Source organism: Grampus griseus, assembly GCF_964374135.1.
Source record: "Grampus griseus genome assembly, chromosome: 1".
Lineage (NCBI taxonomy): Eukaryota > Metazoa > Chordata > Mammalia > Artiodactyla > Delphinidae > Grampus > Grampus griseus.
The window spans coordinates 150453377-150468882 of NC_139017.1; the positions used below are offsets into that span (position 1 = coordinate 150453377).

The following is a 15506-nucleotide window of genomic DNA, read 5'->3' on the forward strand; positions in this document are numbered from 1 at the left end:
GTATTGATTGAGAGGAAGAGTGGGGAGGGAGAGAGCTCCCATTTGCTGAGCACCAACTGAGGCTCAGAGACACGTGGGGACTCACCTAAGGATACACAGCCAGTATCCAGAACTGCCTGTGACCTGTCCTCTCCCCTGGCTGGTGCCTACCCACTGTGCACAGGGTACTGGGATCAGTACTGAGGGGAACCACAGATGGCCCAATCTTTGTTCTCTAGGACTTATTCCTGCCAGGGGTGGAGACTCCTAGGTCTGAAAGGGTTGAGGTCTAGAAGCTGTGGGGACCTTGCGGCCAGGTTCAAGCCTGTCATCGACTGACGGCCTGCTAGTGTGACTTCAGGTCAACCAAGGATGCAGATTTCTTGGAGTGGGAAGGGGGTTTTACGTCAGTGGTTTTCAGACTTTATTAGCAATGGAATCCTTTCTACAGACAGAATCTTAAGGTAGCACCCCAATATGTAAAGAGCATTCAAGCAGAGGTGTTCTGGTTGAATTGAGGTGAGGAGGTCAAGGTTCCACCCACCAGACCTCCTCCTCCTTTCTCTCCACACCCCAGAAACTATTTGGACTTTCTCTCTCTTTTTATTTTCTTTTAAATTTATTTATTTATTTTTGGCTGCGTTGGGTCTTCATTGCTGCACGCGGGCTTTCACTAGTTGTGGCGAGCTGGGGCTACTCTTCGCTGCGGTACGCGGGCTTCTCATTGCAGTGGATTCTCTTGTTGCAGAGCACAGGCTCTAGGCATGCGGGCTTCAGTAGTTGTGGCTCTCGGGCTCTAGAGCACAGGCTCAGTAGTTGTGGCGCATGGGCTTAGTTGCTCTGTGGCATGTGGGATCTTCCCGGACCAGGGCTCGAATCTATGTCCCCTGCATTGGCAGGCGGATTCCTTTTTTTATAAATTTATTTATTTATTTTTGGCTGTGTTGGGTCTCAGTTTCTGTGTGAGGGCTTTCTCTAGTTGCGGCGAGCGGAGGCCACTCTTCATCGCGGTGCGCGGGCCTCTCACTGTTGTGGCCTCTCTTGTTGCGGAGCACAGGCTCCAGATGCATAGGCTCGGTAGTTGTGGCTCACGGGCCTAGTTGCTCCACGGCACGTGGGATCTTCCGAGACCAGGGCTCGAACCCATGTCCCCTGCATTGGCAGGAATATTCTCAACCACTGCGCCACCAGGGAAGCCCGGCAGGCGGATTCTTAACCACTGCCCCACCAGGGAAGCCCCTGTTTTGGTGTTCTTATAGCTCTAAGTGTTGCTAGAAGTCAGATGAGGGAAAGTCTCCACTGGCAATGGCGGAGGAAGCCTTCTTGGGGACAGGAGTAGGGAGGACTTGGAGAGGTGCAGAGAAGTGCAACCAATAATGCCTGCAGCTACCATGAATGAGGCCCAGAACCTTGTGTAGGATGCTTTAACTGCATCTTCTATTTCAGCATCCCAACAGCCCTCTGAGGTAATCCTATTCACACCCCCATTTTACAGACAAGAAGGCTGAGACTCAGTGAAGAGACTTGCCTAGTGTAGCTCTTTACCCCTGTGCTATAGTGAGTGTGTGTGTGTGTGTGTAGGTGGGGTGTGGGGATAGGGAGGATGTTACAGAACATGGGGGAGGAAAAACCAGTTTGACAAGGGGGACAAAAGGGACCTTGAATGCTGTGCTGAGGGTCCAGTTCGGCCTGATGGGAAACAGGGAGACTGGCCGGGGCTGACTGAGCATGCCACAGAGGCTCGGGCTCTGTACGAGACAGCTCAGGACGGGAAGATTTGGAGGTGCCAGTACCCAGGGAGGTCGGCAGTTGGGGGGCGGGGACAGAAAGATCACTGAACCACAGGTTATGCCTGGGCTTCCTGGCTCTACCTTTGGACTAGTTGGTGACCTTGGCCGCTCCACCTCTGCCCCAACTTCCCTGGCTATCGGGAGGACTAAATGCAATAATACATGAGAACGTCACGAGCGTGCAGGGAGCGGTGCAAATGTGTCCCATTGATCTTGTCGCCCTTCAGGTGTGCGTTCGGATGGCGCTGGGAGATGCTGTGAGAACTCCCTGGTCCTAGCACCTCTTCTCCCTGGGAGCGTCTTCCTAGCAGGAGGGGATTGGAAGGGAGGGTTCTCATGGGTGTCGGCATCATGTGCGTTATTGCCTCCAGAGATCCACCTCCACTGAGAGCAGGAGGAATTATGAGAGAAGGATCGAACCTGCTTCATTTTCCCAATGAGGCCAGAGAGGACAAGAGACTGAGGCCACCTGGCAGGTAGAGGTGCTAGAGGGTCCCAAGGAGTTTCTCCCCCATATCTGGGTGTGCCCCTGACCTGTCCCTAGCCCAGCCCCTGCTACCCTTCTGGGCCAGTCAGCTCAGAGCCACAGGAAGCGGAGGGAGCAGTGTCGCTGATCTCAGTGAAAGTGAACCCCCATTGATCTTCAGGGCTGGAGGGGGGCCCACAAGGAGGAGACACAGAGGGAGAAGGGGGTGTGGAAATGAAGGTCAAAGCCATCCCTTCTTGCACCGCTTCTCCTCCGCCTTCAGGATTCTTCCTCTATGACCCCAACTCCTGGAAGACCATGTAGAAGACAATACTACTGCAGCTCTGCTGGCGGGCTCCGCGTTCTCAGTGAGAGCCACTGGGACAGTGGAGTTCCTTGGAAAATGAGGAGGAAGGCCTTTTCTGAGTTGCTGAGAGTACAATGGGAAAAAGCTTCCCTTCTCTCTGGTCCCATGATCAGAGAAACCTGGAGGAGGATTCAGGGAGGGAGAGGACGTGAGTAGGAGGGATGGCAGATTGAGTGTCAGGGAAGGGGACTCTGAAAAGGGATGAGACTTGGTAAGGGACATAGAGGTTCAGAAAGGAGAATGGGGGCTCAGAAGGGAGGCTAGGGGCTCAATGACAGGGATAGGAGGCCCAGTGAGCAGGACTGCCAGGTCAAACTTTTTTAAAAAATAAAATTTACTTATTTATTTATTTATTTATGGCTGCGTTGGGTCTTTGTTGCCGTGCGCGGGCTTTCTCTAGTTGTGGAGAGCGGGGGCTACTCTTCGTTGCAGTGCATGGGCTTCTCATTGTGGTGGCTTCTCTTGTTGCAGAGCACGGGCTCTAGGCACGCGGGCTTCAGTAGTTGTGGCACACGGGCTCAGTAGTTGTGGCTCGCAGGCTCTAAAGCGCAGGCTCAGTAGTTGTGGTGCATGGGCTTAGTTGCTCCGCAGCGTGTGGGATCTTCCCCGACCAGGTCTCAAACCCGTGTCCCCTCCACTGGCAGGTGGATTCTTAACCACTGCGCCACCAGGGAAGCCCTGCCAGGTCAAACTTGATTGAACACCTATTAAGGTCCCTCCTCCTTAAAATAGTAGATACACAATATAAATGCTGGATAATTAAAAACATAAACAAAAACACCTATCCAAGTTCAAAGGCAAGAATGAGAAATCTCTAAGGGCCAGAAATTCCGGTGGTGAGCAGGAGTTGCAGCTGTACCTCTGAGGAAGGATTCAGCATTCCAGCAGGATGGGAAGTACACTTGCAGACCCCACTAGTGGCAAGGGCTGTGGTAGGCTCCCTGCTTAAAGCTGGGCCTGGGAAAGTGCTGCCTGCCATAAACAGGACTAAAATATCTGCCTGCTAGCCGCCTGGTCCTGGCTTTGGGTAGAAAGAGTACCCATAGGATTAGGACACCTTAAGCCCGTTCACATGGAATGCGGACTCAGAATCTGATATTCACGACATATAAAAATCCCAAAAGACACTTATATAAGAGCTAGTTTGGGGCTGGTGCTTTTCTACAAGGCTTGGGCAGATACAGCTGAGAAATCGCCCCAAAGGGTGGCCTCCATATCCCAGGGTACAGCAGGAAACTGTGCTGAAGCTAACCATCTCAAGGATAAACTTCACAACATATAAGAAATACAATATTTAAGAGGCGCCTCTCGCAAGGAAGAATTCATATTTAAAGATCTAGAGATAATGGACCAATCTGAAAAGAAGTTTTAGTTAAAATCTTCAAGAAGAGGAAGGAATAACATCTATAGAACAAAAACAGAAAGATATCAGACAGAAACATGTAACAGATATGAACAGAACTATCTAGAAATTTTGGAAATGAAAACTAACGTCACTGACATTTAAAAAAAATCAGTAGATGGGTTAGTAAATACAGGTGAAGAGAGAATAAGTTAATTAGAAGCTATAACTGAGAAAATCCTCCAGAATGAAGCATAGAACAATACAACAGTTAAACATATGAAAGAAAAGAGACAAAGAAGATTGAATGAGAAACTCCAGCATACATATTGTTACTTCCAGAAAAAGATACTGGAAAGACGAAGCTCTTTCCAGAAAGAAGACATGAATTTCTAGATTTAAAAGGCCCACAGAGTGCCTAGTAAGATAGCTTTAAAAACAAATCAAAACTACATCTAGACACCCTGTAGCCAAAGTGTAGAAAGACAAGAATAATGAGGAAATTTAAAAGCCACCAGAAAGAAAAAATAGCTTATCTACAAAGGTCCAATAATTGAATTGACAGTAAGCGTCTCATCAGCAACAACAGATGCCAAAAGACAGTGGAATAGTATCTTCAGGGTGCTGAAGGCAAATAACTGTGAACGTAGGATCCCACACATTGCCAAACTGTCATTTAAATAAAGGGCAAAATAAAGACATTTTGGCACATTCAATATCTTAGAAACTTCTGTCCCATGGACCTTCGCTGAAAGAGAGAGGCACAAGGGCTTGGGAGCTGGAGAGGCAATGTGGCTCAGGGCTGCGGAGGGAGGCTGGGCTCTGTTTTGGACCTGTCTTCAGCACCAGCCAGCCTGAGGAGCTCAGCCCAGCCTGGCTCAGCCAGGGCCCAGCTCAGGTTCTCCCCTCCTGAGTGCCAGCCTTGCTATCCTCTTATCCCCTCATGGTAGTGGCCCAGCACCCAAGCTGGGGAGTACCACTGCCAGTCTGGCTCAGAGGCCTCCTTGAGGAGGCCAGGCCCAAGTTTCTCATGTGACCAGGTTTTGCCTGGCCCTCTGCCCTGGGGCCCTCTCCTCCTGGGAGGTCAGTGAGCAATGGGACAAAAGCTAGGTCCCTATGCAGGAGTTGGGGGGCGAGGACTTTCATTCTCTGTAGGAAAAGAATCACTTATCAGAGGGGACGAGACCAGTGGGGCTGAGCCGCCTGGGACGGGAGACTTCTTGGAGCACCTGGCTCCACTCAACCAGCTGGTGCCCTTGGGTAATTTCTTAAACTCTTTGAGCCTCAGTTTCTCATTAATGAGCAGGATACCTACCTAATGAAGATGTGAAGATGAAATGAGAGAATCCATCTAGCTTTAGATGTATTTTCCTACACAGAAATTTCTTGAAAGAATCATCTCCATCGAATACTCCTGCCTAGCATATCATCAGTCAGTGCTCAGCAGAAAACTGTTCCCAACAAAAAAGTGACAGCGACAGCCAATGAGCAGCGGTAGGAATGTGTGCAGTGTCGGAGGCCCCATCTTCAGGGAAGAGTTCGTGTTTGTGAACTCAGTCATCAGTCACTGTCATTCTCTTGGTGCCAGGCCCTGAGCTGGGCTCTGGAAGCATGGAGATGACCCTGAACTGGAGGACCATCGGTGAGGAAGACAGCCAAAACCAGAAAGTTCTAACAGACTGTTCAGAGCCTAACTCGTCTTGTGTTTGTTGTCTATCTTTCCCCTCCCCACTCCCACCTCTCCCCCGGCCCCCAACCCAGTATAAGCTCCATGATAGCACAAACCTCATCTGGATGGTTTTCAGCTGTCTTCACAATGTCCAAAACAATGTCTGAAACACAGAAAGTGCCAAAGAAACATTTGTTGAACGACTGTGTATATGAGCACTAATAATAGAGGCTGTAGAAGTTGCTGTGAGAGCATCAAAGAAGTCTTTGCTAACTCTGTCCTAGGAGTTAGAAGTTTCTCAGCAAGGGCCATTTAAACTGGGCCTTGATGTATGTATAGGAGATCAATAAGTGGAAAAGGAAGTAAAAGGACATCCAGGCGTTGGGGCCAGTTGAAAACATGGAGGTGAGTTCAGGGACCAGTGAGTAATTGAGTGTGACAAGAATGTAGACTTCAGGGGGGAGGAAGAGTGGAAAGACACAAAGCTGGGGAGATAAGAAGGGCTGTCAAAAAGTCTCCTTATTAAAATCTAACCACCTACCCTGATGTAATACTCTGGAGAGGATAGTGTTTCCAGCCCTCACTGTTGCCCCAGGAAGGCCCCTCCCTTCAAAAGTTAAGGGTCTTATCAGGAAAGGGGTTAAAGATCTAGTACCAAAGATCTAGTACCCACTGAGAAAGGGGACAGTCATACCCCATAGTTCCTAGAGTTGTCTGAAGTTGGGATAAGGGTGGGACAGGGCACCTCCCAGATTTGGGCGAGTGCTACATGCTGCCCCCTTGTGGCCTCAGCAGAATTAAGCAGTAAGGAGGCTGGCCAGGTGGTCTGTTCATAATCCCAGGGGCCTCCAGCCCCCAGCATCGCCTTCTGGGAAAGTTATCCCAACCACCAGCTGTCAACAGACCAGACCTAACTGCTCTACTTATTCCACGTATACTCAAGGCTGGGCCAGTGGGTCTGGGGAGGCAGAGCGAAAGGAGACAGTTCATATTTATAAAGCCCTGTCTCTCTCTCTCACACACACACACACACACACCACCTTTGGCCAGAAAGCAACTATGTATGCACAGGGGGTCAGGAGACCAATGTTTTGGTTTCAGCTCTACCCCTATTCATGGCATGACCTTGGGCAAGTCACTGCACTTCACTGGGCCTCCTATGTCTCCATCTGTAACACAGGGATCACCATCCCTCTTCCTGTCTCCCCTTGCAGGGTCATTGTGAAGATCATTGGGAGGACAGATGCTGCAAGTGCTAGGAAAAATGTTTAAGAGTGCTCCGGATGTAAGGGGATCGTGCTGGGTATTAGATAGGGGCTCTCTTGGGCAGCACCAAAGTGTTTGTTTACACCCGCATGGGCCCTGCTGGCGGGGAAATTTAAAGGGAACGTGCTCAGTAAGGCAACTGATCGAAACATTTCCAAAATAAGAATGGAAGTCTGCAGGAAAATGGGGACCCATTGACTGGTCTGAAATTTCAGTTATGCTTGGGTTTTCATGAATGGGAGGAAGAGCAGCAAGGTGGGACTGTGCAGTGACCTCAAAATGAGAGGTTAGCCAGGAAACGAAAAGAGCTGAGCTCCTGCCTTTTCTGAGCCCAGCCTCCCTTCTGGGTGCTTCTCATTCACAAGCGCTCTCTTGAATCCTCTCCACGTGGGGCTGGGCACGTGCTGTCAGTGAATTCCTGCATGTCTCACTGAGACGTGTTTGGGTACAGGACAGTGGGAAAGGCCAGATGATCGCCTTCAGAGAAAAGTCCAGGGCTAGAACGAAGGGGGCAGACCTGACTTCTCATGGTGACGGTATCACCTGCTTCATCTACCTTGATGACACTGGAGGGGTACCATGTATCCAAAACCTTACAGCAAGGAACATCTTTGCTTTTGCTAAAGAATGTTATCTTTCTTTGTTTTAGATATGAATCTCTTACCTGGTCCCATCTCTCTTTTTGCCCTGGTGGTCAGGAAGCTCGGGATCGAACGTGAAACCTAATTTTAAGAACTCTGTAGGTCTTTGCAGCCAGAATATTTGTTCTTGTTTTCGATGATCCTGATTTCCTACTCAACAATATTCTTCCTAATTCTCATCTGTCACATTTTTTCACTGTGTATGTTTTCAGTGCAAGCCGTCTTATTTTTTCTTGTGGAGTAAGGTAAGGTACACTTAGGTAAGTAACTGAAAATGAAACAGATGAGACAGATGTCCAAGTGCTTACCATGGTTAACAGTGGGGGATATTCGGTGAGGGAATTATTAGAGCATCAGGGTCAGACTTGAAATAATCGAATATTAAAGCCCCTTCCCTAACCCTGCTTCACACTGTAAGAGTCCCCCAAAGAAGGCAGTTGCCTAAGGTTTTATGACATATTACTGACTGAGAAGACATCAGTACTTTTCCTGGCAGCCAGTTCTCTGCTCTTCCCATGACCACAGGCCTCATTCTAGCTGTAAATGGCATGGTGAGGGGAAGACGGCTCACCGCTGGCCTCTACGGCCGACAGAGGCCGTGAAGAAGTGGAATGCTCCTTCTGTTCTCCATACTTTCAAGCCCTGGCTGTAGAACCCTTCTGACCTGCTGGCTGACAAGGGGCGTGGGCTACCCTCCATGGCAGATGCCATCCATGCCTTTGGTAATGGGCATGGCTACAGCAGGCAGCTCAGAGTGCCAGCCTGTGCCGAGACAGGAGTGGAGGGACGTACTCGAGTCCTTGCTTAAGGACAGAGAAAGCTTTCTCCATGAGAGATGCTCTCTTCACCCTCGGCCAAGGACACAGGCTGAATCTGGCCCATGTGTCATACGTAGTCCAGGAAATAAGGCAGGCAGGCAACTCTGAGCAGTAAACGTTCTGATGAACGTTTAAAAACTGAACTTCATTTTTTAAATCAGCTGAAGATCTCAATTTGAATCAGACATGCAGCTCAAGTTCCCTTTGCTTTGGACATCCTCCCTCCTCACAAGGGTGTTCCCCTCCTTCACAGACACCCAACCTGAGGGCAGACGAACCTTTCTAAGCCTTTCCCAAGCAAAGTGGTCCCATGAATGTCCCCAGACACAGAAACCCAGACTCCAAATGATCTAAAATGAGATTTATTGCATTCACGCAGTTTGAAGTCCATGCAGCAAAGGAGACTAGCATAATTTTTAATGCATTTAAAAATAAAATAAAATTAAAACTGGGGGGTGGGGGGCAAATACACAAAGTCCTAGTCTCCTTGAGTCCCTGGAAGAGAAGGGTTTGGGAATGAAACCATCCACTCCCCATGGCAAATGAGTCTCTTAAATGCATGGAATGTTTCCATGGCCTCTGATGCAAATCCACAGAGCTCTGGGGCAAGAGCAGGGGCGCGGGGAGAGGAGCACTAGTGAAAAAGAAGCTACACACGGTCACCTAATTCACCTGAGGGCAGAACAAGGTGGTAAATCCTGGGTCAGCAGCTGTTCCAAGAGTCAGGAGATTACATACACCCCTGAGGAGATTTGCTCCTAAAAGAAGTGGCAGTAAGAACCAAAAAAAGAGAAACAAAAGAAATATTTCTTCAACCACACTCTTCAAGAAAATGCCATAAATATGTTATTTATTATTTTCATTTCATAGCATTGGACACACAGCTCAACATATTGAAATATTGATTCCGTGGAGAAAAAAAAAGGGAAAAAGGAAATAAAAAATATTGCATCTTTCTGTTGTGGAGAATCTCTGCCCCCAGGCGTCGGGCGTAGTGCACCAGTGTCCTAGCCTGCAGGAGGCGCTGAGGTCGGCAGGGTCCTCTGGGGAGGGAGGCTGTGCCCATTGCCCGGGGCTGTATGGCAAAAATTGTGTTGGGTGTCCTTGGCCTTGCCAGCTCAGGCCCTCAGTCGCCGGTCACCTGGGGGGCCTGCCCGTCGGAGGGCTGGTTGGCTGACTGGATGAACATGGGTTGGGCGAGGTCCTGGCCGGCAGGCATGGTGACTTGCTGGATCTGGTAGAGCTGCTGCGAGGGGTGGAGAGGAGAGAGTGAGGTCACCCCTGGGAGAGGGGCATGCAGCTCCCTATGGGCCTCGAGTTGGTTGGGGGCCCCAGATACCTCAACCACCACCCATTGCAAGGCGTCAGAGGGAGGAGGGGAAGTGGAGTTCTGCTGTGGTTGGGAGCAGCAGACACAGGAGGCACCAGCCCGGTGAGAGGGGGTATGTGTGGTGGGCGGGGAAGAGGTGCAGGGAGTTGCATTTCCTGTGGCTTTCACTTCTCTGGGCTCTGCCTCTCCCGTTAGCTCAGAGCCTCGAGCTTGCTGCACGCTGTTCCTCTGTGACAAACACAAGCAATTCGAACCACTGTACCAGCAGCTTGGAAGTCAGCATTTCCCCAACTCAGTAATCCTCACTGGCAGGGGCAGTAGGGATTACCCCTTCTCCTCTTTTCCTCAGAATATCTGGCTCAGGCTGAGGCTACGCCGAATCTCCATCTCCTGCATGGGCCCTGACGGGGAGGCAGGTCACCTGGGATTAAATGCTTACTACAGCGAAGACCCGCGAAGAGGCTCGCGTAGCCACTACGGAAGGTTAGGGCCAACTGGACGTGATTTCTCAGGTGTTTCCAAAAGAAACCAAAAGCTAAGACCCCCTGCCACAGCAGCCCTGGCATGTGAGCCTGGCATCTGGTGCTGGCAGAAGCCAGAGTTGGGTCCTGATGCCAGTTCCTCTCCTTTCTGGGCAGCAGAGAACATAGGCTTAGGCATGTCATCCTATCATGTCCTCAGGGGTCTCTGGCAAGATAGTGCGAAGGGCAAGGGGGCCGGCAAAGGGAAGATCCCTTCCTCACGAGCTTAGAATTACTGAATTCCAGGCACCTAGAGAGCTTGCGAGGTCACATGTTCTCTGCGTTTCAACTAATCCATGCGATTAAAAAGAGCGTGGCTTAGAGAAAAACTATTCTTAAAGAAAGGAAACAGGAGACCTGCATGCTAGTCCTGGTTCTGCAATGAACAGCTAAGCAAGCACAGACAAGGCACTTCCCACCTCCAGGGCTCAGTTCACTCATCTGTAAAACGGGGACTGGGGCTACATAATGTCTAGGATTATTGTCAACTCCCACCAAGTTTATAAATCTAGAGGATAGGCAAGACTGTTGTTTCAACAATTTCTGTCCACTCACTGTCAACAGATGATGGGACAGTTGCCCTAGCCATCCAAACCCACAGGTATCACCTGCTACCCCGTCACAACTCCTCACCCTCTGCTCCTGCCTAGGCTGGGTGTCCTACCTGTCCATCCGTGAACTGGCTGAACTGCTGCTGTCCTTGCTGGACCTCTGTCTGTGTGATCTGTAGGAATCAAGACGGCAAAGTAGGCAGATCAGCTGCAGGGTCTGGTCCACTAGTCCACCAGCCCACCAGCCAGGAGAGGGTCGTGAAGATCAAAAGGACAATGCACATAAAGTGCCCAGAATGAGGCCTGGCACAGAACAGGGGCTTGATGAGTAGCAGGAAAACAAGGGTCCCTCCCCACCCCCTAGCACAGACAGCTACTCAGAGTTGGCACCATACAGAGGACCCCGGAGCATGCAATATTCAACTTCTGCAACCATCTCTCTTAATGTCCACCTAACTACCCCCCGCCCCACCGAAACCAGCCCCTTGCTAAGAAAGTCTTTCTGGGGCCTGAGGCTCAAGTCAAACAAAAACACCTAGCTCCTAGGTACTGACAGGACAGGGCATAACATTTATGGTTTAGGCAGAAACCCTAAGAGTCTGTCTTTCAACCAGTGAAGGCAGATTGCAAAACACTGGGCAAAGTGGTGAGTGGTCCCTTTCATGCTTGGAAGGTGGGCTCCAAACCAAACCCGTATCACCCAGATTATCTGACTGGAATATGAAACACCCTGGCGAGCAGGTGGCCTTGGCCCTGGAAGCCCTTGTGGCAGACCTATGAAGTACTTTTTCCGAGAGAGGCCACGTGCAACCCTCTGGGCCAAGGCGGGGGTGGGGGGGCGGGGGTAAGGAAAACATTTATCACATGTACTTAAAATCTTATGTGGGCATTTTAAATACATTTTAAAGGAAATTTACAGACATGGAGAACTGCATCATATAATGCCAGTTGCTGCAGACAGCTTGGTAGACTAGAAAAAAGACTGAAGAATGTCTGTGTGCGTATATGTTATCTATGGAACATTTGACTAGCTAATGTTTTCTGTGTACCTTCTCCTGGAATCATCACAGCCACCCTGCAAGGTAAGGACTGTCTTCTCGAGTGTCCTCACAATGGGCCAAAAACAACCCATCGGGTCTACCCATGAAGCTATGAGGAAAACAAGGGGACAGGTATGAAAGGGCTTCATGAGGGTTTCTTGCTAGTGTTCTTTGTTTTGGGTCTTTCTCCGCCCACCTGCTTGAGGGCAGGAGCTAAGTTTTGTCTATCTCAGTGCAAAGTAAGTATTGAAGAAATATCTGCAGAATAAATGAATGATCCTGAGACAAATGGAAAATATGTGTCATAGATGAGAAGGTTTTAACTGTGCCCTGTGGCCAGCAGGACTGCCCTTCACATCAGTTGAGAAGAGTTTCATTCACCTTTAAATTCCATTTACACGTTAACATTCATTCAACAAACGTTTACTGAGCACCTACGAAGTGCCACGTTGTTATAATTACAATCTGTTGTTACACAGACTCCGTCCTCAGGCACCCTCTTCTTGCTTCACTCCTTCCTCTCTATACACCCAACTTTCCCCACTTTCTGGCTTTAGTTCCTGGTCTCAAAACTGACCTCTGGGGAACCAAGAACTCTTCCTTCTCATTTCCTCCCACCCTGTGCCATAGAAAGTTTCTGGATCCCAGGCTAGAATCTTACAAGTTTTTTTTTTAAAAAAAAAAAAAAAAAGAGGGGTACACTAAAGGGTGGGACCAATCTTGAGATCTGATTCCACGTCAATGAGCCCCAGGAAATTAGGGAAAAGCCCATATTCTTATGCAAGCCAAGGAATGGGTTTAGAGTGGGCCTTTAAAGATCCCAGAGACTACATGGAACTCAGAAGCCCTGCTTTTGGCTCATTCCTCATATTTTCCCAAATGAGATCTTTGGAGACCTGCTCTACAAACTCAGCTCTGTCACCACTGTCAATAGATACATCACCAAAATGCAACTGGGCCAGACGAGTCCAGCTCTTTAATGATCGCTTCTTTTTTGGGGTCTGAGGCAAAAGAATTGATTAACAATGCCTCCCCTTGTCCAGCATCCCCGTCCCCTGCAAATAATACCCACATCCCCCAATCCCCAAGCCCAGGGAGGCAGCCCCCTCGGCACCTGTGGCTCAGCCTTCAGTATCTCAGGGCATGAGAGGAGATGAGGAGGGCAGTCTCTGGTTAGGGGTGCATGAGAAGGTAGAAGTAAAAACCTAAGTAGCTTTCCAAGGGGCACAGGAGGCGCCAGATCACAACAGTCATCAGGTTTAAAGATGGAAACTCAGCCTGACGATGAGGCAGTCTGTCAGAAGGCTTCCTCCAGTCAGACCTGCGCACACACACACTGGGCTTTCTTCAAGTATCCTTGAGGCTTCCCCTGCCTTGAGCTTCCTTGTCGCTCAAGAGCACGATGGTAAGAGACACACTTTGAATCCAATCCTCCGATAAACCCCATCTGTCCCTTGGGGTGCAGAACAGACGTGCGGGGGGTGGAGGCGGCTCTTGCTGAAGGATGAGGTGGCGAGAGTTGTGTGCTGAGCACTTTGTCAGAAGCCAGCTCCAGCTGGTTCCCAACTCAAGCCCTGAATCTCTGCAGCACATACCTGTTGAGCATTGGTGGCAAGCGTCTGGATCTGTCCCTGCACAACCTGGGTGCCTGATACAGGCTGGGCTAAGCGAATATACTGCAGCTGGCCGGCATTCAGCTGCACCTAGGCAGGGGCAGAGACAAACAAACCACCGGAGACTGAATGCAACCTCAAACAAGCAAACTTTCCACGACAAGAAATGGGGACTGTCCGCTACCCGTCCCCACCCCGACCCCTCCAAAAAGGCCGACCCTGAAAAGTTCTTTTTTAACAGAAACCCAAACAAGCAAAACCATAATATCCCTACCCCGTAAGTCACACAACACAAAAGAGAATAAGTTCCTTGAATGGACTTGGGGGAAAATTCCCAGAGGATCTTGTCATATATGTGAGGACAGCACGGCTGGACCCTCAACATTCACTGGCTCTTAGCTATTTGCTCACAGTTTATGTTAAGATTTGATGCCAAAGACTGTCTGACATTATCGGAACGCTTATACCTTAAGTGTGGGGCCTTTCTCCCCTCCGTCTCCACCCTTCCCCACCCCTGTCCCCGGGACGGCTGATCTAATACTGAGAAGAGCCCCGGAGTCTGCCAGGAGTAACCAAAGCCGATGGCCATCACTCCGCACCACAGCCCTAGAACTGCCCAGCCCCATGCTGCACATCTTGGAAGAGAAAGCTGGCCCGCTTTACTATCTCCGTCCCCAAGAGCCAGGACCAATAGGGGTCTGTGGGACTTTTAGGATCCTTGGTGTTCAGCACTAGCTTCTGGCCAAATACCTCCCAAAGGGAAGCTGAATCAATAAACCTTTCACATAAAACCCCATCGTCGGAAACCAAAGCTACAAAAATGCCCTTAAAGTCCCTCATGCTTATGCTTAAGTCTCAGCTAATACAATAATACCACATGCTGCATTTAATTGTGTGCTAAAAGCCTTAACTCAGGCTCTTAATGCTACAGCATAGCACGAAAGCATTAGTGAGTGCTTCGAGCATGGGGATGAGGAGAGGACCAATCAGCAGAGAAAAGAGTCAGCAAAGGAGGACTCCGGACAGTCACACTCAGGATGTGGGGAATGAAGGCGGCTCCAGGAGGACCAGCAGATTTGGTCTCTCTCTATCTGGAGGCCCAGACACCACCCTCCCTAGCTGCCTAGCCTGCTTTGCTTGTAAGGGTGAGCTTCTTGAAGGTAACAGGCAAGTCATGCCTCTTTGTCCTGGAGCAAAATTTCCCCTTGCCTTCAAGAGCTAACTTCATTGCAGGGGCTTTTACTTCCGTGAGGAAAATGCTGACAGGAGGAAGCTTCTGCATGCAGTGTTAAATCAAACTGCTTCCCTGAAACTTCAGACTCAATGAGGATTTGAACCACCAAGAAAAGACTAACACTGAAGTTCCTGGTAGAATGTTCCAGAATTGTCCGCTTAAGGCAAGATGGAGGGACACAAAATCTAAACCCGTTAATAATCTGGTTCAAAGGAGACAGGGCAAGGTATTGTGACCTGTAGTCATTTCTCTCCTGAGAACACGCCAAGAGGAGCTGCTGGGAAGTTGTGATGCCAAGCCTAAACTCCCCACTACATCCCACAGTGCGGCTTCCAGGCAACATTAAGTTGCTTATGGGGAGGAAAACAGCTGGGTGGAGGCTTGGGAAACCTCATCTGCCGAGACAGATGGTGGCTGGTACTAGGAGTCACCAGAACTCCTGCTGAGGAACATGGGATGAGAGACCGAAGCCTTGTCCCAGGAGTGGGGGAAGGTATACTGCTGGCCATAGGGATTTTACATTTCCCAGCTGGGAAGAGCTCTTTTGCAGAAACTCAAATGTGACTGAAAAGCTGTGAGCCAAACAGTTCCAAGCAGTTCTTAGAAGCAAGCTCTTCTTTCAGGCTTGTGTTTAGGTACTGGTGATGCTCTGCCCTTCAGTCCTCTACCACAAGGGTAGGCCTGGGGACGCTCACACCCTTTTAAAATTACAGAGCAAAGAAGCCTACCCCCTGGGCTTTCAAAAGAGGAGCAAAGCTTCCTTCCTAAAGGTCATCACTAATACGAGCGCTCTGGTGAGTTTAGAAATGCAGACTCCTGCAGAAGGTATACAGTGAAGACCAGGTCCTAAATTCTGCAACAAGTCTTCTGTGCCCCAGA

The 15506-nt window shown here is 49.6% G+C and overlaps 1 protein-coding gene across 5 annotated transcripts in view; it reads right to left on the reverse strand.

The window, feature by feature from the left end:
- Positions 1 to 9161: 9161 nt before the first annotated feature.
- The window catches only part of NFYC (nuclear transcription factor Y subunit gamma), a 63552-nt gene continuing 57207 nt past the window's right edge, over positions 9162 to 15506 (reverse strand). For 4 of the 5 annotated variants that reach the window (XM_082664528.1, XM_082664530.1, XM_082664529.1 and 1 more), the window contains exons 8-10: positions 13376 to 13483; positions 10854 to 10913; positions 9162 to 9896 (exon numbers count right to left, since the gene is read on the reverse strand). In XM_082664528.1, coding sequence (XP_082520654.1) covers positions 9465 to 9896; positions 10854 to 10913; positions 13376 to 13483 — 600 coding nt within the window. In that variant the 3' untranslated portion in view covers positions 9162 to 9464. The remainder of the gene's footprint in view (positions 9897 to 10853; positions 10914 to 13375; positions 13484 to 15506) is intronic. The other variant, XM_082664531.1, reaches the window with a different exon arrangement.